This window comes from Peromyscus leucopus, chromosome 2, assembly GCF_004664715.2.
Source record: "Peromyscus leucopus breed LL Stock chromosome 2, UCI_PerLeu_2.1, whole genome shotgun sequence".
In the NCBI taxonomy this organism is placed as follows: Eukaryota; Metazoa; Chordata; class Mammalia; order Rodentia; family Cricetidae; genus Peromyscus; species Peromyscus leucopus.
The window spans coordinates 116,935,712-116,956,399 of NC_051064.1; the positions used below are offsets into that span (position 1 = coordinate 116,935,712).

Consider the following 20,688-nt stretch of genomic DNA (forward strand, 5'->3'; position numbering starts at 1 on the left):
TTATCTGGTGTTAGGACAAAAGGGCAAGTTAGTTGCATTAGGGCTCATAGCCAACAGGCACACTATAATGGGACCTTTGCATCCCAGCTTCAAGTTTACAAGATCTGGGTCCTGATGTGGCTTTGTAGGAGTTAGCAAGTGTCCTAGGGCAGATTTGCCAAGATGTAGCCTTCTTCCAAGTGGAAAATAATCAGTAGTGAAAAGTATATGGCACATAACCCAGGACACCCTAGGGCAGTGGTACTCAACCTTCCTAATGCTGCAACACTTTAATCCAGTTCCTCGTGTTGTGGTGACTCCAACTATAAAATTATTTTCATTGCTTCTTCACAACTGTAATTTTGCTACTGTTATGAATTGCCATGCAAGTATCTGTGTTTTCCAGGGGTCTTAGGAGTACAATATGAAAGGTTTATTAAACCCTATCCCACCCCCTTGGTTGAGTACTGCTGCCCTAGAGGCTTCACCAAGTCCCAGGGCTAGAATTCCTAACTATTGCCTCTGATCCTAGTTTCTAGTGCCCTTCCTTCCCCATGGGGCTAATTCCTAGATTTGAACCTCCTAGTGACCTTAGGCCTTTAACCCTAGAGATACAGGTACTCATGGCCATCAAGCAGCTGCTGCAAGGACTGCCAGGAAAATATCTCTAAGTCATCATGTGGGCCCCACCCCAAACTCCACTCCAAAAGTCCTTTTTGCACAGTCATTCTCTTGCACAATCTTGTACAGAATTCCTCTTTAGTGTACACCTTCCCTAGGAATACTGTGAATGCCCAGAGTACTGTATGACTATGAGACACCACTGTTGCAGATGACAAGAATGCCACAGGGACATATCCCAAGAAAGAAATCACATGAGTAAAGACACCTTTCACATTCTTTCACTTTAGTGATGGGAGTGTGCTTTAGGAATTATTCTTTATTTTGTAGAGATTTAGTTTAAACAGTTTTTCGTTGTGTCTGTTATATTCCAAATACACAGAGGCAGTTAAAGAAATGCAAGTCAATGAAGAGTCACCTTCTATCCAAACCATCCCTCCTTCACATCCATCTTCCACAAATGTCAAGGCAACATTTCCATGGTCTTCACCAAGATTTTTCAAGGGCTGGAATGTATTTTTCTGGTTGTGGTTTGTTTGTTTTTGAAAGACATGTAGTTACGAGAAACAAATGAAGTTTCTCAAGACACCCAGATGTTCAACAAATGTTTGCAGAGTGAAGGAATGAGCTGTGGAGTCCAGTCATCAAGTCATTAGACACATGTGTTTACAAAGGACTGCCTTCACGAGACTATCAATGCCAATGCTTTCACATCTATAAGCCCCCCCAAAAGCAGGGATCCATGATGACTCTACATTCAAGCTAGGAGGACAACATCCCTGAAAAAGCCACAGCCTGTGCTGTCTAAGCTGTGGTCTCTGAAGACCTATTTCCCAGAGCCCAGTGGCTTCAGGTGGAGGTGGATGCCATTTTTAGAGCGCAGGACCAGCTGGGGAAGCTTGATGGGCAGCTTTGAGGGATCCAGCGAGAATTCAAAGCGCAGCAAACAAAGGGCTGTGACCACCTTCATCTCATTCATGGCAAACTGCTGCCCAATGCAGTTCCTGCAGCGAGCAGCACAAAGAAACATCAAGCTGTTGGCTATCCAGTGTTCTTAGAGACCCACAAAAAACCAGTAACAGTTTTTGAATGCATAATGAATGATTGATTTGTTGGCCTGGGCTTAAAAGGCAAAACTCCAGGAGCATGGTAATGGGTCCCACAGGGTATTGTCCCATTGGGAGTTCTGGCTTGCAGTCTCTCACAGAAGGAAACATGTACCCCACCCATTTACCAGAAACAGGAAAAAATAGCAAAAAGCCCCCATTATCACAGAGAACTCCATATTGATGCCTCCCCAATGATGACCTTCACTTTTCACCCCCAGTCTTGAGGGCCTGAGAATGTTGTCCCTCTCCCTACCTGGGTCCCGCAGAAAAAGGCATGAAGGCAAAGGGGTGGCGTCCTGTCACGTTCTCAGGAGAAAAGCGCAAGGGGTCAAAGACCTAAGGAGAGAGGACTTACTTAAACACTCACAGATGCTGCCAGAGGTGACCCCACAGCCCACACCCTGTCTACCCTCCAAACCCAGAGATGCAGTACCTCTGGATCAGGCCACACAGCACTGTTCCTGTGGAGGGCATAGATGTGCATAGAGATGAGACTGCCTGGAAGCAGAGAAGAGGCCTGATGACGAAGTGTTGTGAGGCCGTCAGGTCCACCTCCACATTAGGACTGAATCCCCTAAGGTCCCCCTATCTAGGACACTGGCCTCTGTCTGTGCACTGCCAGTGACACTGAGCTCTTGGTCACACTCTAAGTATTTTTTAATCATCATAATCAACAGCTCCAGGAGCCAGGTACTGAGAATAGTGCCTAACCTCTACATCTGTGGAATGAAAACCAAGAATGGTGAGCCCACCCTACCACAAAGTGGAATAAATGGGAGCTGCTTATTATAGCCTTTTAACTTTCAATTAACTAACTCTTAGGAAGCTATTATGCTATTAATAATAAGAGATAACCTTCATTTGATGCTTACTACATGTCAGGCTCAGGTCTGAACATTTTTTTTTTAAAGATTTATTTATTTATTATGTATACAGAAGAGGGCGCCAGATCTCATTGCAGATGGTTGTGAGCCACCATGTGGTCGCTGGGAATTGAACTCAGGACCTCTGGAAGAGCAGTCGGTGCTCTTAACCTTGGAGCCATCTGTCCAGCCCAGGTCTGAACATTTTTATGAAGCCTCAACACAGAGTTGAACATGTTATACACGCATTGCATCATAGTCTATGTGAATCATCTCCTGGAGTTGTCCAGGGTGCAATCAGATGGGCACAGTGTGAATGAAAACTCTGAAGATGATTGTCATGAAAAAATGTATTCTCTGATCCCCCATTTTCATTTTTTGTTTTATTTTACACATATCATTACAATCTGCTTGTTAAATAGCACCATAGTAGAATCATTTGATATAGTTTTTTTTTCTTTTTTGTTTTTTCAAGACAGGGTTTCTCTGTGTAGTTTTGGTGCCTGTCCTGGATCTCCTTCTGTTAACCAGGTTGGCCTCTAAGTCACAGAGATCCACCTGGCTCTGCCTCCCAAGTGCTAGGATTAAAGGCATGCAACACTGCCACCTAGCTTGATACAGTTTTAAACAGAAGAAAAAAAAAAAAGAAAGAAAAATTCAGGTTACAAGAACCCCTCCCCTGTGAACAATGCAGCAACAGTACCCAGTGATTGGCCATGCCTGGGTCCTACTGCACTAACAGTTAAAAAGAAAAGCCAACTTTCACAATCACTGCCTCAAAGGAATAACTCATGTTGGATTCTTTTGGAAGACAAAAAATAGTTCTTGCTACTTCAATCTGCAAAGAAATGAATCCACATAATCACCCTAAAGCCCAGGGGAAAAATGAAGCTTATATTCTCATACCCATATTTATATCCTCAGCCCTCTTTTAGAGAAGAGAAAGTGGAGGTTTGGAAGCAGAGACAAGTTTACTTTGTGAGGCCAGTGCTCGGGCCCAGGGCTCAGCACACGAAGCCTGAATTCTCTCTGCCTGATGTAAAGATCGTCCAATGGCACAGGTAATATCAGAGAGGACTTTCATTCCATCCTCACCTGCACCCCAACGCACCTGCAGGCAGAGAGCGGCCATCCACAAAGGTGACTGGCTTGCTGAGCTGGCGGTACACCTGGGGCACCGGTGGGTAGAGGCGGAAGCACTCCTTGATACACATAGTCAGGTAGGTCATCTTGGCCAGATCGTCCCTGCCAGCAACACAGGACACTTGGGAACTGGGAACAGGGATCCCAGGAGAGGGTAGGCCCCATTGCCAACTTCACCATGATATCATTTTCACCTTCTGTCACCACCACACTTCCAACAGAGGAGTCAAGAGGGTTTCAAGTGCCTAAGCATTAATGTCATACTGGGTGGCCAGAGAAACCTAGTGCTCCCAGAGGAGAAGGCACAGGATCCAAGAGACATGCGTGTACCCAACCCTCAAAGACAAGGCCACTTTTGTGTTATTCAGTGCCTACAGAAGTCCCACAAGGGACATTTCTTTAGTTTCTGCTTGGCTTCCCTTGTGGCCCTGGAATGGAAAAGGTGGCCTGATACTTGTTAGTTAAATAAATCAACCAATGTCCATGGATGAATAATGATAAATTCACATAAATACCCACTTTGGACACCATGAAGTTCAGACCAAATGTAAAGTTCAATCATCAGAACTATATAATACCTTCTTACAGAGCCCCAAATTCCAACTCACTCTCCCCCTAATCCTGATTTTTTTCAGTTCTTGTACTATTTTATTAAATAAGTATCCTCTAAGTTGCTTCAAATTCTGGATAAAACTATGTGAAAACAAAATAAGTATTTAATTCCCTGCCTCAGACTGTATACATGATTATCTGGCTAGAGAGCATAGCTCTCTTCACCTGAGTTTCAACCTTCTTTCTAAAGTCAACTCAAGCCCCTCCCTTCCTCACCCTCTACCCTCAACATCCTTGCTTCTCAGTGTTACTCCATCCTGCAGCCTTCTCTGGATTTCAACCATGTGAGTCTGACTTTCTGAGAACTCCCCAAGAGCAGCAAATTGTCTGCTCCTCTCCTCTTCATACTTGCAGTGCGCTCCAGATAGCACTGTGCACATGGCTGGACCCCTGGCAGGTTTCCTACATCCCGCAAGTACACATTAGCTATGGAGACTCCATCCTTCAAATCTCAGACACTGGAATTACAGATCAGTCCCACTTGGGAGAACAGGACTCGGAACACTGAGAGGCCAATTTCTCAATCCCTGCTGTGTGTCCTGCCCCATGCTGGAGGTGGATCAGGAACTCAGTGGGATGAGGGACTGTCAGGCTCCAAAGGCCTAAGAGGAGGAAGCAACAGAAGAGGCCTGGGTGGGACTCTCAGAGACCACTCTGAACTGGAAGTTGGTTCAGCTGGTGTTACATTCAGGACTTCAGACTTGAGCTGAGGAGCAAGTAGGGACACATAGCAGTTTTTGGCATTTAGGATCTGTCTCCTTTAACATGATGAGGGATGTGGAGTCTGGGCTTCTGTGCTGTCATCCAAAGGCAGATGGCAAGGGACTGGATTTTTCCCATCTGTCTTCCCACGGTCATCTCCGACTTCTTCCACTTTCTCAGCCCTCTCTACTCTATCCAGAAGCCCAGTAGGGGTCCATATTCTGTCATTATGAAATTCAGCCTCTGTTGACAACTTCTGTGACACTGAAAAGCCTCCATTTGGGGAGACTGGTTAAAGGGGGTACATCTAGAGTTAACCCCCCAAGAAAGCTACACAACCAAAAGAAAGGGAACCCAACTGTTGCCAACTTCATCTCATTTCCAGAACAGGTGTGGGTTGTCCTTGGCAGGCACTGGCAGGATAGGCACAACCCCTCCCTGGGCTGAGCAAGAAGGGCCAAGCTCCCTCTCAGATTCACTCACCACTGGAAGGAGTCCTGGTCTCCTAGGATCTCACGGACCTCCTCCCTACACCGCTGCTGGTGCTCAGGGTAAAGGGCCATGCAGTAGAGAAACCAAGAGATACCGCTAGTGGTGGTGTCATGGCCTTCAAACATGAAGGTATCCACTTCAGCCCTGAGGTCTGCATCTGACAGCTTGATCCCACCTTCATCCTGAAAGAAGGCACCATGGCAGAGCTCAAGGCCTTTGAGTTAGGGTGAAGAAGATGCCCAAGCACAGCTGTCAGAGGCAGGTCTGACGAAGCATATGAACACTTGTTGGTAAATTTGGAGTCTTCCTCCAGATTCCTCTGTCCCTTCCAATTCCAGCCAAGATGCTTCTCATTCATGAAACCCTCCCTCAGCCCTCTGGACACATGTAACTTTACTCAGCCGCAATATTGCTCATTAGGGACACCAGTTCTAGCTGGCAGGGAAAAAAATCTTTGTCAACATCCACCTACGACCTCCCCCAATCCAGCCACTATACCATATGCAGATGGATGGCCATGCAGGTCTTTCTTATCTCTGCATCCTAGCATAGGCATTGATTCAGGGTAGGCGCTGAGTTTTGTGGAATGGAGGAAGGGAGGGAAGGAGAAGCGGGGAGGAAGAAGGGAGGGACAGAGGTAAAGAAAAGGAAAGAAGGAAAGAAAATGAAATCTAACCTCTAAGCTTCTACAATGCCAAGATGTTTAGGGATCTCAGAAGTCTAGAAATGTCTTCAAGCTGCTACCATGTGACCCAGGCTGCCAGCTCCCTGGTGTCACAGCCCAGCCACACACATGCTGCATTTTTACCTTTGTTGATTTGTGCAATGGGTAAGCAGTAGGTTATATTTGCTGAGCAAGGAGCCTGTCTTAGAAGAAGAGTCTAAAGGCCTCCCTGGGACCAGCTGTCAGGTAGGGTGGACTGTGTTCACTCACCCGAGCACCCAGGAGAATGTCCAGAAAGTCCAGATGTTTCCGCTGCTGGATCTTTTTCTGTTCCTTCTCATCCTGAAGGGCTGCCTTCCGCTGCCTGATGACCTGGTCTGGACCAAGAGCATAGGTGTCACTGTCTACTTTGGCCCTGTATCAGGAAGGGTGAAAAGGACTCCAGGGGAAGAACCAAGGATTCCTGGTTGGCATGTGGTGGCGGGGGGAGAGGGGACTTGAAGGAAAGGCCCACCTGTATGGTCATGGGCTATCTGGCAGGCCCGCAGGAAACGCTGGCCATGTGGAGTGCGCCAGTAAAGGAAGTCATTGTGGTACTGGAAGGATTCGATGCGCTGCTGCACCAGCAATGTGAGCTCACTGACTGCCAGGTAGTAGCTGCTGTCTCTATGCAGAATAGGTTGGGAAAAGGAAGAGGCCTGAGTAGCTTTCTTTTAGGAATCCTATCCAAAATACTTCCCGTTCCTCTTCTTGCCTCCTTCAGCCTCCTCACTAACACCAAATGTGTCTTCCACCACAAGTAGGGCCAGGGCAAATCAAGGCAGGACCTCTGCAACCAGAGATCAGGAGCCCTTCAGCTTCCTTCTCTGAGAGCTTTGGGTAGAGGTGCCTCTGACCTGTCGCTTAGGCCACTGTCTCCTTTGCCAAAGGTGCACTTCATGAGGGTGTCCAGCGCCATGTGTCCTACGTCACAGAAGATGTCAAAGCTCTTATTCTCGCTGGCTTTTTTCTCCCATTTGTCCTGGAATCCAGAGAGAGAGAAGATGTAATGTGCAAAAGAGCTGGGCTACTTGGCCAGGGAAGTAGGTAGGCTAACTACAGAGCTTTACTTCTCCCTCCTCACCTCCGAATCCATTCCCCCAGTCTCATCCCCAGCTCTGTAACAGACCATCTGCTGTGGTCTCCCTACTCCCCCTCCCCCCATCTCCAGTGGATCACACAAATCTTCCTCTCCAAATTTCCTTCCCCCAACTCATGGCTGTATTCCAGTCCCCAACTCCAGCAGGCACTCCTAGCAGCCATGCCTGCCAGAGAATTAAGTATGTCCCTATAGCAAGTAGGTGAGCTTCAGATCTTCACTCTCACACCCCTTCCTCCAAATCCAATACCCCAGTCTCATTCCTAGATTTGTAGCAGACTCCCTGTTTGTGCCTCTTCTCACTCTTGGCCCCATTCCCAGGGGACTAAAGCACATCCTGTGGAACACCCTGATTTCCTCTCTTCTGTGGACCCCCTCACTCCTCCCAGGCCTTCTCCATTCCTAAGTGCCAGCTCCCATACCTAGAAATCCATTTTACCAGGACCCCTCTCCCATGGCAACACCTATCTGAGAAAAATTCCCTACCAGGCAACACACAGCCACCACACTCTCCTAACAACCAGAGAGGGCAACAGGAAGCAAGGAACAAGACATCTGTGCAACAAAGACAAGACCAGACATCAGCACCTAGAATTACAATCTTCCCAAACCCAAATGCCTAGAAGCCAGCATGAAAATAAATCAATACTAGCTAGAACAATATATTTCCACTAGAACCCAGCAACCCTAGCACAGCAGGCCCCTGAGAAATGCAACATAGCTGAAGCACAAGATAAAGATCATAAAATAGCATTTATTAATATGATAGAGGTCCTTAAAGAGGAAGTCGATAAACCCCTTAAAAATCTATGAAACCATAAATAAACAGGGAAGGAAATGAACAAAACCATTCAAGTCATGAAAGTGGAAATAGAATGAATAAAATTAATGAATAAAAGAAAACCCAAACTATAGGAAATCTGGAGATGAAAACTTTAGGAACTCCAACAGGAACTTCAGAGGCAAGACTTATCAACATAATACAAGAGACAGCCATTTGAGACAAGATAGAAGAAATGGATACCTCAGACAAATAAAACATAAGACCTAAAAAGCTCCTAGCACAAAATATCCAGGAAATCTGGGACACTATGAAAAGACCAAACAAGAATAGTCAGAATAGAAGAAGAATCTCACCACAAAGACACAGAAATATCCTCAACAAAATCATAAAAGAAAATTTCCCTAACATTAAGAAGGAGATGCTTATGAAGATACAAGAAGCATACAGAACACCAAATAGATTGGACCAGAAATGAAATTCCCCTTGGCACATAATAATCAAAGCACTAAACATACAAAACAAAGAAAGAGTATTAGAAGCTGCAACGGAAAAATGCCAAGTAACATATAAAGGCAGACCTATAAGAATGACACCTGACTTCTCAGTGAAGACTCTAAAAGACAAAATGGCCTGGATAAATGTTTTACAAACTCTGAGAGATCACAGATACCACTTCTGAATACTATATGCAGCAAAACTTTTTATTACACTAGATAGAGAAAACAAAACATTTTGTGATAAAATCAAATTTAAGCAGTATCTATTTACGAATTCAGCCCCACAGAAGGTATATAAGGAAAACTCCAATCTAAAAAAGTTTACCACACCTGGAAAAACACAAGGAAATCTAAATCAGGCCATCAGATCTAAAGAAGGGGAACACACACACACACACCATCACAACAAAATAACAGGAATCAACAAACACTGTTCATTCCCAACATCAGTGTTCTCAATTCTGCAATAAAAAAGACACACATTAACAGAATGGATGCAGGGCCCATCACTCTGCTGCACCCAAGAAACACACCTCAACATCAACGATAGCAATTACCTCAGGGTAAAGGGTTGGAAGAAGATATCCCAAGCAAATGGATCTAAGAAGCAAGCTGCTGTGGCCATTTTAATATCTGACAAAGTAGACTTCAAAGCAAAACTAGTCAGAAGAGATAGGGAGGTACACTATATACTCACCAAAGAAAAAATACACCAATAGGACGTTTCGATTCTTAGCATCTATGCACTGAACATAAGGGCTGTTTGTAAAAAAAAAAAAAAAAAAAACCACTAATACAGCTCAAATCACATACTGATACTCACATACTGATAGTGGGAGACTTCAATACCCCACTCTCATCAAGAGACAGGTCAACCAGACAAAAACTAAGCAGAGAAATGCTGGAGCTAACAAGTGTTATAAACCAAATGAACCTAACAGATATTTTCAGAACATTTCACCTAAACACAAAAGAATAGACCTTCTTCTCAGCACCTTATGGAACATTCTCTAAAATAACACATACTCAGACACAAAGCAAGTCTCAACAAATACAGAAAAATTGAAATAACACCCAGTATCCTATCAGACCACCACAGACTAGAGCTGGATATTAACAACAACAGAAACCACAGAAAGCCTACAAACTCTTAGAAACTGAACAACACACTACTGAATGAAAAATGGGTCAAGATAGAAATTAAAGGCTTGAATTGAATGGATTCTAGAATTGAATGGAAAAATCTAGACTTGAAGGAAAATGAATAAATATATCTGAATTTACAGGACACAATGAAGGCAGTTCTAAGAGGCAAGTGCATAGCACTAAATGCCTACATTTAAAAAAAAATGGAGAGATTTCATACTAGTAACAGCACACATAAAAGCTCTAGGACAAAATGAAGAAATCACACCCAAAAACATAGAAGGCAAGAAATAATTAAACTCAGGGTGAAATGAATAAAATAGAAGCAAACAAAAAATATTTTAAAAATCCATGATGCAAAGAGTTGGCTCTTTGACAGAATCAATAAGGTTGAGAAACCCTTATTCACAGTAGTTTTCAACATTCCTAATGCTGTGACCTTTAAAATAGTTCATGTTTTGGTGATTCACAGCCATAAAATTATTTTGTTGCTGCTTCATAACTATAATTTTGTTACTGTTATGAATCATAATGTAAATATCTGATATGCAGGATATATGATATGTGACCCCTGTGAAAGTGTCATTTGACCTCCAAAGGGGTCATGACCCACAGGTTGAGAACTACAGCCTTATCTAAATTAACTAAAGGCAAAGAGAATATCCAAACTAACGAAATTAGAGATGAAGGGGGGACATAATAACAGACACCAAGGAAATCCAGAGGATCCTGAGGATATACTTTAAAAACTTTTGGCTCCATTGTTGAAGTTAATGAAGACAGGGCTTCAGGGACCCTCTCCACAGGAGAGCACCACTTGCCTTCACCCAAGGCAAATTGGGATAGGTACAGAAGGCTGGTCCAGCAGCCCACAATCCCAGGATCCTGCCATAGGGAGGGTACTCACCAGCATGATACGTGTGGACTCAGCAAATATGGCCACGTAGGGCTTCAGCACATCATAATGGAACCCAGGTGTGAGCAGCTTGCGGTGCTGGTACCATTTGGGCCCATCAAGAACCAGTAAGCCTTTCCCTGAGGAGGGAAGGGAGATGGAGGCCATGGAATCCAGGCAATCCTACTTTACCCATGAGAGCTGGGATCAACCACAACCTCTGCCACTCCCAAACCTGGAACACCCTGAGGGGAGGCACTACAATAACCAATATAGATAGACCTCTGGTACCCAATTGCGACCTCCCAACATAGAAACCTCCCAACTGAGACCTCCCAACATAGAGAAGGTAGCAGATCTTGACTAAGTCAATCATCTAAGACTGATACCTTCCTACCAAGCAGCCCTTTCTTAGCTCCAGAAGCTTCCAAGGGTAAATAAATAAATAAAGGAACTTTGGAGAAGCATATGGCCTTGGATCAAGAAGATTCAGAGGAGGCTGGAGAGATGGGTCAGTGATCAAGAGCCCTCACTGCTCTTATGAAGACCTGCGGTCAGTTCCCAGAACACACATGACAGCTCACAACCACATATAAGTCCAGTTCTAGGAGAGCCAACATAGATACCTGTGCTCAAGTGGCACAATCTATGCAACCACACATAGAGACAAATAAAAGTGAAAATAAGAATAAGGCCAGGTGTGCTAGTGTACACCATTAATGCCAGCACTCACTCAGAAGTCAGAGGCCGGTGGATCTCTGTGAGTTCAAAGCCAGCCTAGTCTACATAGAGAGTTCTAGGCCAGCTAAGGCAACATAGTGAAACTCTGTCTCAAAGTCAATTAATTAATCAACTAATCAATTAATTAAAAGAAGTAGATGACTCAGTGGCTCCCTCCACCTTCACAACATCAGTCTACATAGTGACAGCCGACATTGACCCATCTTCCCTGACTAGTCCCATCTACTAACCAAAGTCTGCCTTTCGGCCACTTGCAGCCTCCATGGTCCTACAACTATTGCACCTTTTCTCAGACCCTTCTTCCAGAAACAAACATCACTATACTATCCTGTAGGATCAACTTTGGGGTTGCCTCCTCTAGCAAGCCATTCTTCAAAGACACATTGCCTTGCCTCTGCTTAGGAGAGAGGGAAGATGAATGTCCAGCAAGGGGAAGTGTCTGACTCCTGCAACAGGCAGGAGCTCTCTTGCTGCTCTCCTGCCTCCCCACAGAGGTGCTAAGCTTAGGACCGGCACCCAGGACAGGCAGTCCACTGGCGGGGTAACCGGCTGAGTATGGCAGGGCAGGATTCTGGTCACTTAGCACAAGGAAGGGAAGGGAAGGACAGTAAAACAGATGTTCACTTACCGATCCACTGGAGTAAGAAGTCATACACATCTGGAGCCTTTGGGTCTGCAGAACAAACGATGTCAGTCACAGAGAAACAGGATATTCCCAGGTGAGGCATAGTGATAAATGAGGAAGGGACTTGATTATTCTCATCCAAGATGTTGGACACAGGCCCTGACCTTCCCCAACTTGGTCCCTGAGCCCATCATTCCCAGGAATCCCCACCCTCTCCCCAGGGCACCTCACCCCCACGGCTGTATACAGCTTTGGCATAGTCAGGCTCGTAGATGTTCAGGAAACCAATGAATTGTCCAAGCCAGAGAGAATGGGCATAGGGGAACTGTTGGGACCAGGATACCACCTTGTCCAGGCTCCCTAACTTCTGGATCTGAAATGATAACAGAAGACAAGGACCACTCAGGAACCCAGTATAGCCAGAAGACCCCAGGTTTCTGGGGAAAGAAGGAAGGACACTGCCCAGGCAGAGCCTGGAACCTCCTTCCTTCCTCCTGTACCCCCACTCTCCTGCACATTTCTAATACCCTCTCAGTCCCAGAGCTGCTGCTGTAAGTCCAGGAATGCTGGTCACTCCCAAGCCACTCCCTTCAAAATCACCAGTTGTGCCTTCTCTGCAGCTCTGGCTCCCAGTCCTATATCTATATCTATATCTATATCTATATCTATATCTATATCTATATCTATATCTATATCTATATCTATATATAATCTGCCTATAGAGTCATCTTTCTGAACCCTGAATTCAACCAAAAGGTTGCCTTATTCTTGCAATGTCAGGGAGTGAAAGTGATAAAAATCATCTTTACCTGTAAATAAAGGGACATTTGTGGTGCTCTTCCTCCTTTCTAGCTGGTAATTCCTGGACTTCTCTCCCTTCTCTTAGGTCTCTCTTCTTTCCTGCCTGCCCCTGAAGTAACTAAGGTAACACCATTTTGTCCTGACTCCATTTTGTGTCCACTTAGAGAATTTCCAAGCCTCTAGATTCTCAATAACCATGTCCACCTTGGCAACACATTCAGGATGTCAGTGATTTGGACCACGGTGCAGATGTACTAACCAAAATAATTAATGTTTAAGTCAAAAATAATTGTCATGTTATGTCTAAATAACTACTATGTTCTGCTGAAACAAATGTTGCAAGGTTACTCTGACCCTCACCTAACATTGAAGTCATTGTGGTTTCTGTCTTTAAAAATGCTGTGCCCCTGAGCTTCAGCACCAAGAGGCTCTGAGGCATTAGCTCACTCTTGGTTGCTGCCCAGAATTAAGGATCTCTGATACTCTTAACTGGCTTAATCGGTTGTCTGTATCACTCTTGAGTGAATTATTTCCCCCACATGTGGTTTCCTTACATTCTGCTTCCTATATTTCCCAACTCCCGAGAACCATGCCTGTGTCCTTCTGCAGTATCCCAGCTGCAGACAAAAGACCTTGGCCTCAGTCACGGATTGTCATGACCTCCCTAGAGACAGACTTCTCCTATGGGCCCTGATTGTCCCCAGGAGTCCAGTGAGAGTGAGGACAGCTCCCAGGGTCTGGTCCCACTTCTGCAGCTACAGTCCTTCAAAATGGCTGTTGAGACATTGTTCTAAGGGTCATGTGGCTACTGGCAAACTTCTCTGAGTTACGTAACAAATGTCTCAGATTTATCCTCAGATGCCTTAAGCCTGGATACTTACTATCAGATCTAGAACAGCTTGTTTTCTCCCAAAGGAAGGAAGCAGGGGGAAAACAGGAAATAGATGTAAGTCACTGCACCCAGCTCTCAGCAACCTGCCTCATCCATTCATTTGCACCGGGGTTGACCCCGGCAGCAGTGAACAATAGGAAGGTCTTGTTCTCCAAGAGTAAGTTAGACTCCAAGAACAAAATCAGAGAGGGACAGCAATGAAGTTTGGTTGAACCATGACCTCTTCATAGGTGGGAACAGTGCATTCTAAGGCCAACAGAACAGTCTCACATGACACAACAGAACAGGGATCATGACTGAGCTTGTCCTGCCGTCCTTCCTGTCAACAAATCTGCTCAGGCCATTCGCTAATGGACCTAAAGATCAGTTGGCTAGTGTCCAAGGAGCAAGCTCCCTGCTTCACCAGTCTGCCGCAGCCACAGCTCTCTTGGAGACTGCTAGAGGACAATATTAATCTGTGTGGGGAGGTGGCTCAGTAGAGGAAGCACTTGCTTCCCATGCAAGAAGACCTGAGTTTGAACCTTAGGCCCTTACTTAAAAGCCAGACATGGTGGCTATATCTGTAACCTCAGAGTCAGATAAAAAGATCAGGGGAGGGCTTGCCGACCTGCCAGTCTTTCCAAAATAGGGAGAGCTCTGGGTTTAATAAGAGACCTTGCCTTAAAAAGTGAAACGGAAGGGGCTATAGATATGGCTCAGCAGTTAAGAGCCATACTGCTCTTGAAAAAGACCCAAGTTCAGTTCCCAGCACACACATGGGACTGCCCATAATTTCCTGTAAATCTAGCTCCTGGGAATTTGACACCCTCTTCTGGACTCTGCCAGCACCTGCACTCACATGTACACATTCACTACACACACACACACACACACACACACACACACACACACACAAGCACGTACTTATGTAATTTTTAGTTTTTAAAAATCTTTTTAAAGGGTCTGGAGAGATTGTTCAGCAGTTAAGAATACTGGCTGCTCTTCCAGACAACTGGGGTTCAGTTCCCAGGACATACTTGGTGGCTCACAACCATCTGTAACTACAGTTCCAGAGGCTCTGACACCCTCTTCTGGCCTCTATGAGCACCAGGTACACATGATACACATATGTACATATAGACAAAATACCCACATACATAAAATAAACTGAAGCAAGTTTTTTAATTCTCAAAAATGATTTAAAAAGGTGGAGAGTCATAGGAGACATACAACATGAACCTCTGGTCTTCACACACACAGATGAATATACATACATAACACACACACACACACACACACACACACACACACACACACACACACACAAATTCATCTGCTTGCAAAACAGAGGTGAATATTTAGAAAAGCCAACCATTGAAAGGTAGAAGACAGGGACTTCTCTTCTCCAACATGCTCAGGAGCTCAGGTATCTCCAGTATAAAAATTTAACTCAACAGCCATCTTTTGACTTCCCAGATCTTAACAAGATCTCTCAGTCCCTGAACCGAATGCCACCTGCCAGGACCCTTCCCATGATTCTCTGCTGTGCCGTCTGAGGCCACCCAGGGAAGTCTTGTGGGGATCAACATAGTTGCTCTCCTCCTCAATTGCTATCCCTTGGTGTCCTTGTGTGTCTAGAATCAGTCATCTTGACCTTTAGGTTCTCTTCTTAACACATATAAGACTATTAGGGCCTGGTATGCGTGAGTCCAAGCCACTGTTGAGACTTCAAATAAGAGACAGACTATCAGGAGGTCTGCTGTGAAACAATCCCTCCTAGAAATGGCTGAGTAAGCAAGACCAGAACAATGGCAGTATCAATGAGCATGTTAACATGAAAGGCAGAAATTTTCACAGGGTCCACCCCTAGACAAAGAACGGCAAGCAACTAATGAGTGTTGGGAGAGTGAGAATGAGCCTCTCTCAGGGAAAGAAAGAGAATTAGCCTCTCTCAAGGGTGAACTCCTTATTGGTTTTCCAGTGCAGAGTGATCAGTCTTGAAATTGTAACAACAATAAAAACAGACTGAGGAGGTGTGTGTGTGTGTGTGTGTGTGTGTGTGTGTGTGTGTGTGTGTGTGAACACATAGGTAACAATAATAAGGAAAAAGAGGCTATCAATTTGAGGGGGACATGGGAGGGAGTTGAGAGAGAGCAACTGGGAGTCGCTGGAGGAAAGAAAAGGGGTAGAGGTATAATTCCATTCCAATTAAAAATATATAATTTTTTAAGATTTTTAAATAAAGCTGAAGAGTAGGAGCACCTGCAGGAAGAATCAACCAAAACAAGAAGCACCAGCTCTGGAGTAGCCCTGACCTCCCTCCTCCTGCTCGCCCTTCACCCTGGCCCCCTGGCTGCTGTTTGCCCTTCACCCTGGTCCCTGCCCCTCTGCCTCCTCTTTCATAGAATTCTTCAGACATCTTTGTTGGGAGGACTGGAGGAAACCAAGGACCAGATGGATTTGGGAGGAAAGAAAGAAAAGAAAGCAAATGTGTCACAGTATTTTGCATCAAGCATCCTCTACAGAAATTTCACATCTGACATTTAGCTGCCCAGCTGTTGGCTATGCCCTTATAGTTTGTCCTATGGATACTCATCTAACTCAGCAGTCTGAAGATGACTACCCCCGTTTTATCAATAACAAAGAACAGAGAGGAAGGATGACTTAACAAACAGGGCACAGCAAAGGTCAATGATCAGTGTTGGCTAAACAGAACCAACCAGAGTTCCTAGTATACGGGGCAATGCTAAGGGGGCTGCTCCAGTAATAAGCAGGGCCAGAGATGCGGCCTCTGAGGTCACAGAGGATTGATTTCCTTTCCTTGAGCTGGAAACCAATACCCACTACACACACACACACACACACACACACACACGGACACACACGGACACACACGGACACACACACACACACACACCCTGCCTCAAAAGGACACATTCTGAGATCTGAATAGGATGAGAGGTAGATGCTAACAATGCCTCCAGATTGTAACTGGAAATCAAGAAGGGAGAAACTAATCCTGGTAGAAACTTCCACACCCCAGGCCTACACCCACCTACCCTCCTTTCCTTCCCGTGCGCATCCCCACTGCATTAGAGTCAAATGTCAGTTACTTGGCTTTTTTATTTGTTTATTGGGTTATTTGGTTCGTTTCTTGTTTGCTTTTTTGATTCACTGTGTCTGGATTAAAATGCAGGAGGTCTCCGGTCCAGTCTTGATTTGAATCCTGAACTATTATATGTCCTTAAGTGAACACCTTGTCCATTTGAATCTCAAATTCCTCATCTTTTGTCACACTAGGGAAACAAATCCACACCCTGCCCTTCACAGGTTTAGGTGTGAATCCAACCCACAGCAGAGACAGGTGCCAAGTCCTGAAGGAATGCAATGGTGGTATGTCTATGATGGTTCCCCAGGGAACTTGTATAGTACTCAAGATCACCCACCACTCCAATCTTGGCATGCCCTTCCTGGAGTCAAGCCAAAGCCCTCCAGATAGTGGTATTGGCAACAAGCAGCTGAAGCTAGGCTGTGTTCCAGGCTCTTTGTGTACTTCCAAGGTGGGGTGGAGGCCCTGGGAAGAAGAGGGCAGCCAGCTCTGGCATGCAGTTGGAGAGAGTAAGGACTACATGCTATGGAAGTCCACTGATTGGGGGTCCTCCCCAACTCTGAAGAAAGCAGCTAAGCACAAAGCAGGAGGTACAGAGATCCCCTTCTCATGTGTCTCTCATGCTCTTTCAGGGTATAACCTCAACCTCCCAGAGTTGTCAGACATGCTCCCAAGTCCCCCTAATCCCTCACCTCCCTTCCCCACTACTCTCTGGCCTCTGCGGACACCTCTCCCTTTTGAGTTTATTCATTCAGCCATGCCTCGTCTGTATCAAGTTTTGTGTTGTACCTTGAGAGCACAGAAATAAATCAGACCAGATCTCCATTCTCCAGAAGCCTCAGACAAGTAGGAAAGATAAACGGTGCCAAGATGAAAAGAATGAAGCAGAGTGGACCCTGGGGAGGTACCTCTACAGTCCTGGGAGCAGGGGAGGCTCTAGTGTTTGTTTTCTCCCACCCAAACCATCCTTTTTTAAAATTAATTCTGGATGCTCAGTGGTACAGCGAAGTTCATAGGCTATCCCCAACATGGGACAAGAATAAGATTAGAGATTAAGTTCATTTCCAGTGTCAATTCCAAAAGATAGGCAATTCCCAGATGGAGGAATAAGGAAGTAGAAAGAATTATACTCCCTTTCTGCGACCATCCCTGGCATCCATGCCTAGGCTCCCAAACCTGCCTGCAGCTCAAAACATTCAGGAAGACTTTTAATCTTAGGTGCCTAGCTACACCCTGACATATTAGAATCTCCAGAAGTTGGAGGGGGACATCTGCTTCTCCGATTTCACTTCAAACCCCCAGAAGGTCTGGATCCCCATGACAGGAGTTCCGGAGACTGGATGTTGAGGTGGACCCCTACTGTGCTGCCTTTACAGGAGAACCAACCAGGATCTGAGCCTGGGAAAATGCCATAGTTTCTCAGCTACAGGAAGGAGACACAGAAGGCATCTCCTGGCTTTGCAGGCACCAACCTCTCAGACATGCTGGGAAGTCTCAGGAGGCAGCACTTGTTGGTAGTAGAAATCTTTACACTACACAGAGCAGGACACATAAGAAATCTAAACATGACTGCCTAGTTGTTGGGTCTCACTTTGAGGATTCAATCTCTCCCCTGTGTGATCCATCAACAAACCTCAACACTGACTTGCACTTTGGGCCTCAGAATAATGGAAAAGAATCTTGGGTCTTCTTAAGCTCCACCTCTGAAGTGTTGTGTTGCTTCTGAAGCCAGCTTGAAAGGCAAGAGTGGGAAAGCTGACTAGGAGTCTTGGTTCCCGGCATTACTCCCTGCCCAAACTGATGGCCTCCTTCCTAGTCTCCGGGGAATTAGTCCTGATTCTCCCACATCCCCCTCTCCACCTACCTCAAGAGCATGACCAAAAAGCCAGTGAGTGGGGGGCCCTGGGAAGCTGTCCAGAGCCCTGGCCAGCTTCTGCCTCCGCAACAACAGGCTGAGGAGCTTGAGGACGATTACGATCAGGATCACTACAGAAGCCCACAGGCCCAGGCGGGACAGGCTCGGGGAGAGGAGGCTGAGTGCCATGGCTAAACTTGCAGGGTCCAGACTCCCAGCTGCCTCCAGCTGCCCACAGGTTGCCTTATACTCTGGACACAGGCACCCTGCCAGTTCCCACCTCCTTGCCACGCCCGACAGTCAGCAGCAGCCCAAACTGGGCTGAGTGCCATGGGGTGGAGATAGTTGCCTCAAAGTTCATAGCAACAGAGAGAGCATGACTGGATTCGACCAAAATACAGCTTAATAGAGACAAGACCATGAGCATCCCACCTTGGAGAAGAGAACATAGGGCAGTTCTTGGTTCGATCATTGCAACTACCTTCTTATTTACAAGTACCTTCTATGTTTAAGAGACTTTGTATACACTTTAACTTAACCCACCCACAGAGGTCATAGGTACTCTTTCTTTACATCTGTTTCCCAGATAAGATCATCTGTGCTTTCTCATTAGACAGCTTCCACGGTCCCCTTAATGTAGACCAATGATGGGACTCATATTTTTGCCTGTTTCATAATGTTTTGAGTCCCTTTTCTGTGAGATGACTTTAGGGACTATGTCATAGTCCCCAAAAAGATCAAAGGAGGATGAACTACTACCCCTAAAACCATAGTACAAATTTGACAGGAATATAGAATAGACTTTCAAGATGATGAAGATAAATCATCAAATCCCTCTTGAATAGGTGGAGCCACTCAGGCCCAATGATGAGTAGAGAAATGCCCAGTGTCCCAGAAAGACAGTAGTTGCTCTGAATGCCACAGCCAAGGTTCTGTTGAAGGACAATCTTAGCTGAAGCACCTGGCCTGACAGAGGATCCCTGCCGTCTTCCCTCCAATGTAGAGTTGTATCATTCGGGACAGCCACAAAACACAGAATTCAGCACCAATTTTGATGTAAGGGTCCTTTCAGAGGGTAGATAGGGTTATAAAGCACCAGACAAGATCTGACATGGCATCCATAAATTAGCAACAAGAATCCCATCAACACGCTTGCAAAAAGGAACAAGAATGGTATGCCCACAAATAAGTTGGAACTGCATTTGCTAGACATAATGCTGGCACAGGAAACTGTACTCCAAACCTTTTCTTTTTCCACTTTTCAACCTCGTACTGATGTCCCCCAATAGTCAACTAAATCAGGAGCTAGCAAGGGCATAAAGGAGGGTCAATCTGTGGAAGTCAGATCTTCAGTAGGGACAGAAAAAAAAAGAGACTGAGTGCACTGGCCAGAGGTGACAGGGCCAACCCAGGGCACGGGTGGACTTGGAACTCCAACAGGAGGTCCTGACTCAGAGAATGGTGTGTTGTCAACATGGCTTTCTTGTCCTTTCTTGCAGAGGAGACCAAGTCTCCTCCCTGTTGGGGAGATAGCATATCCAGACCTACTCAAAGGTAGAAAAACAAGATATAAAATGATGAAAGGAACTCCAATGGTTTCTTTTCTATTGGTCTATCCCACTCCTGAAAATTCATATCCAGGATTCACTTTATCCCAGATCAGAGAATTAGCAAACATGATGAGCTATCTGCTGACTTTTCACATTTTATAGTAAATTTGTATATTAGCATGGCCCTATCAGGAAGTGTGATAAAGGATGTGTTTGAGGGAGGACCTAAGAGAGCATCAAGCTGATGAACAAGTCATAGCCCCTGTCAAGGACCACATGAGGGTCACCAAAAGTGAAAAGGGCAACGTAGAAAGCTTTGAGTGGTTGGAGTAGACTTCAGCTGAGTGAATCCCCAGTATCATCTTCCTGAACCCCTCTTCTGCCCAGTGCCATTCATTTAATGTCTCAGGAGTATGTTGAGATTGGCCTTACCCCCAATTTCAGAATGGCCTTATGTTTATATAGCACAAAATTTATAGTCTATTTGTCAC

At 45.4% G+C, this 20,688-nt stretch overlaps 1 protein-coding gene across 1 annotated transcript; it reads right to left on the bottom strand.

Moving 5' to 3' along the window:
• Nucleotides 1-876: 876 nt before the first annotated feature.
• LOC114706744 (cytochrome P450 4B1) lies at nt 877-18,891 on the bottom strand. The gene is made up of 12 exons (XM_028889233.2): nt 18,657-18,891; nt 12,243-12,384; nt 12,015-12,059; nt 10,658-10,785; nt 7,082-7,206; nt 6,700-6,851; nt 6,456-6,562; nt 5,513-5,703; nt 3,684-3,817; nt 2,143-2,207; nt 1,963-2,045; nt 877-1,604 (listed from the first exon to the last, which is right to left on the bottom strand). Exons 1-12 carry the CDS (start codon nt 18,834-18,836, stop codon nt 1,427-1,429), a joined length of 1,530 nt encoding a protein of 509 aa, XP_028745066.1. The 5' UTR covers nt 18,837-18,891; the 3' UTR covers nt 877-1,426.
• Nucleotides 18,892-20,688: the final 1,797 nt, after the last annotated feature.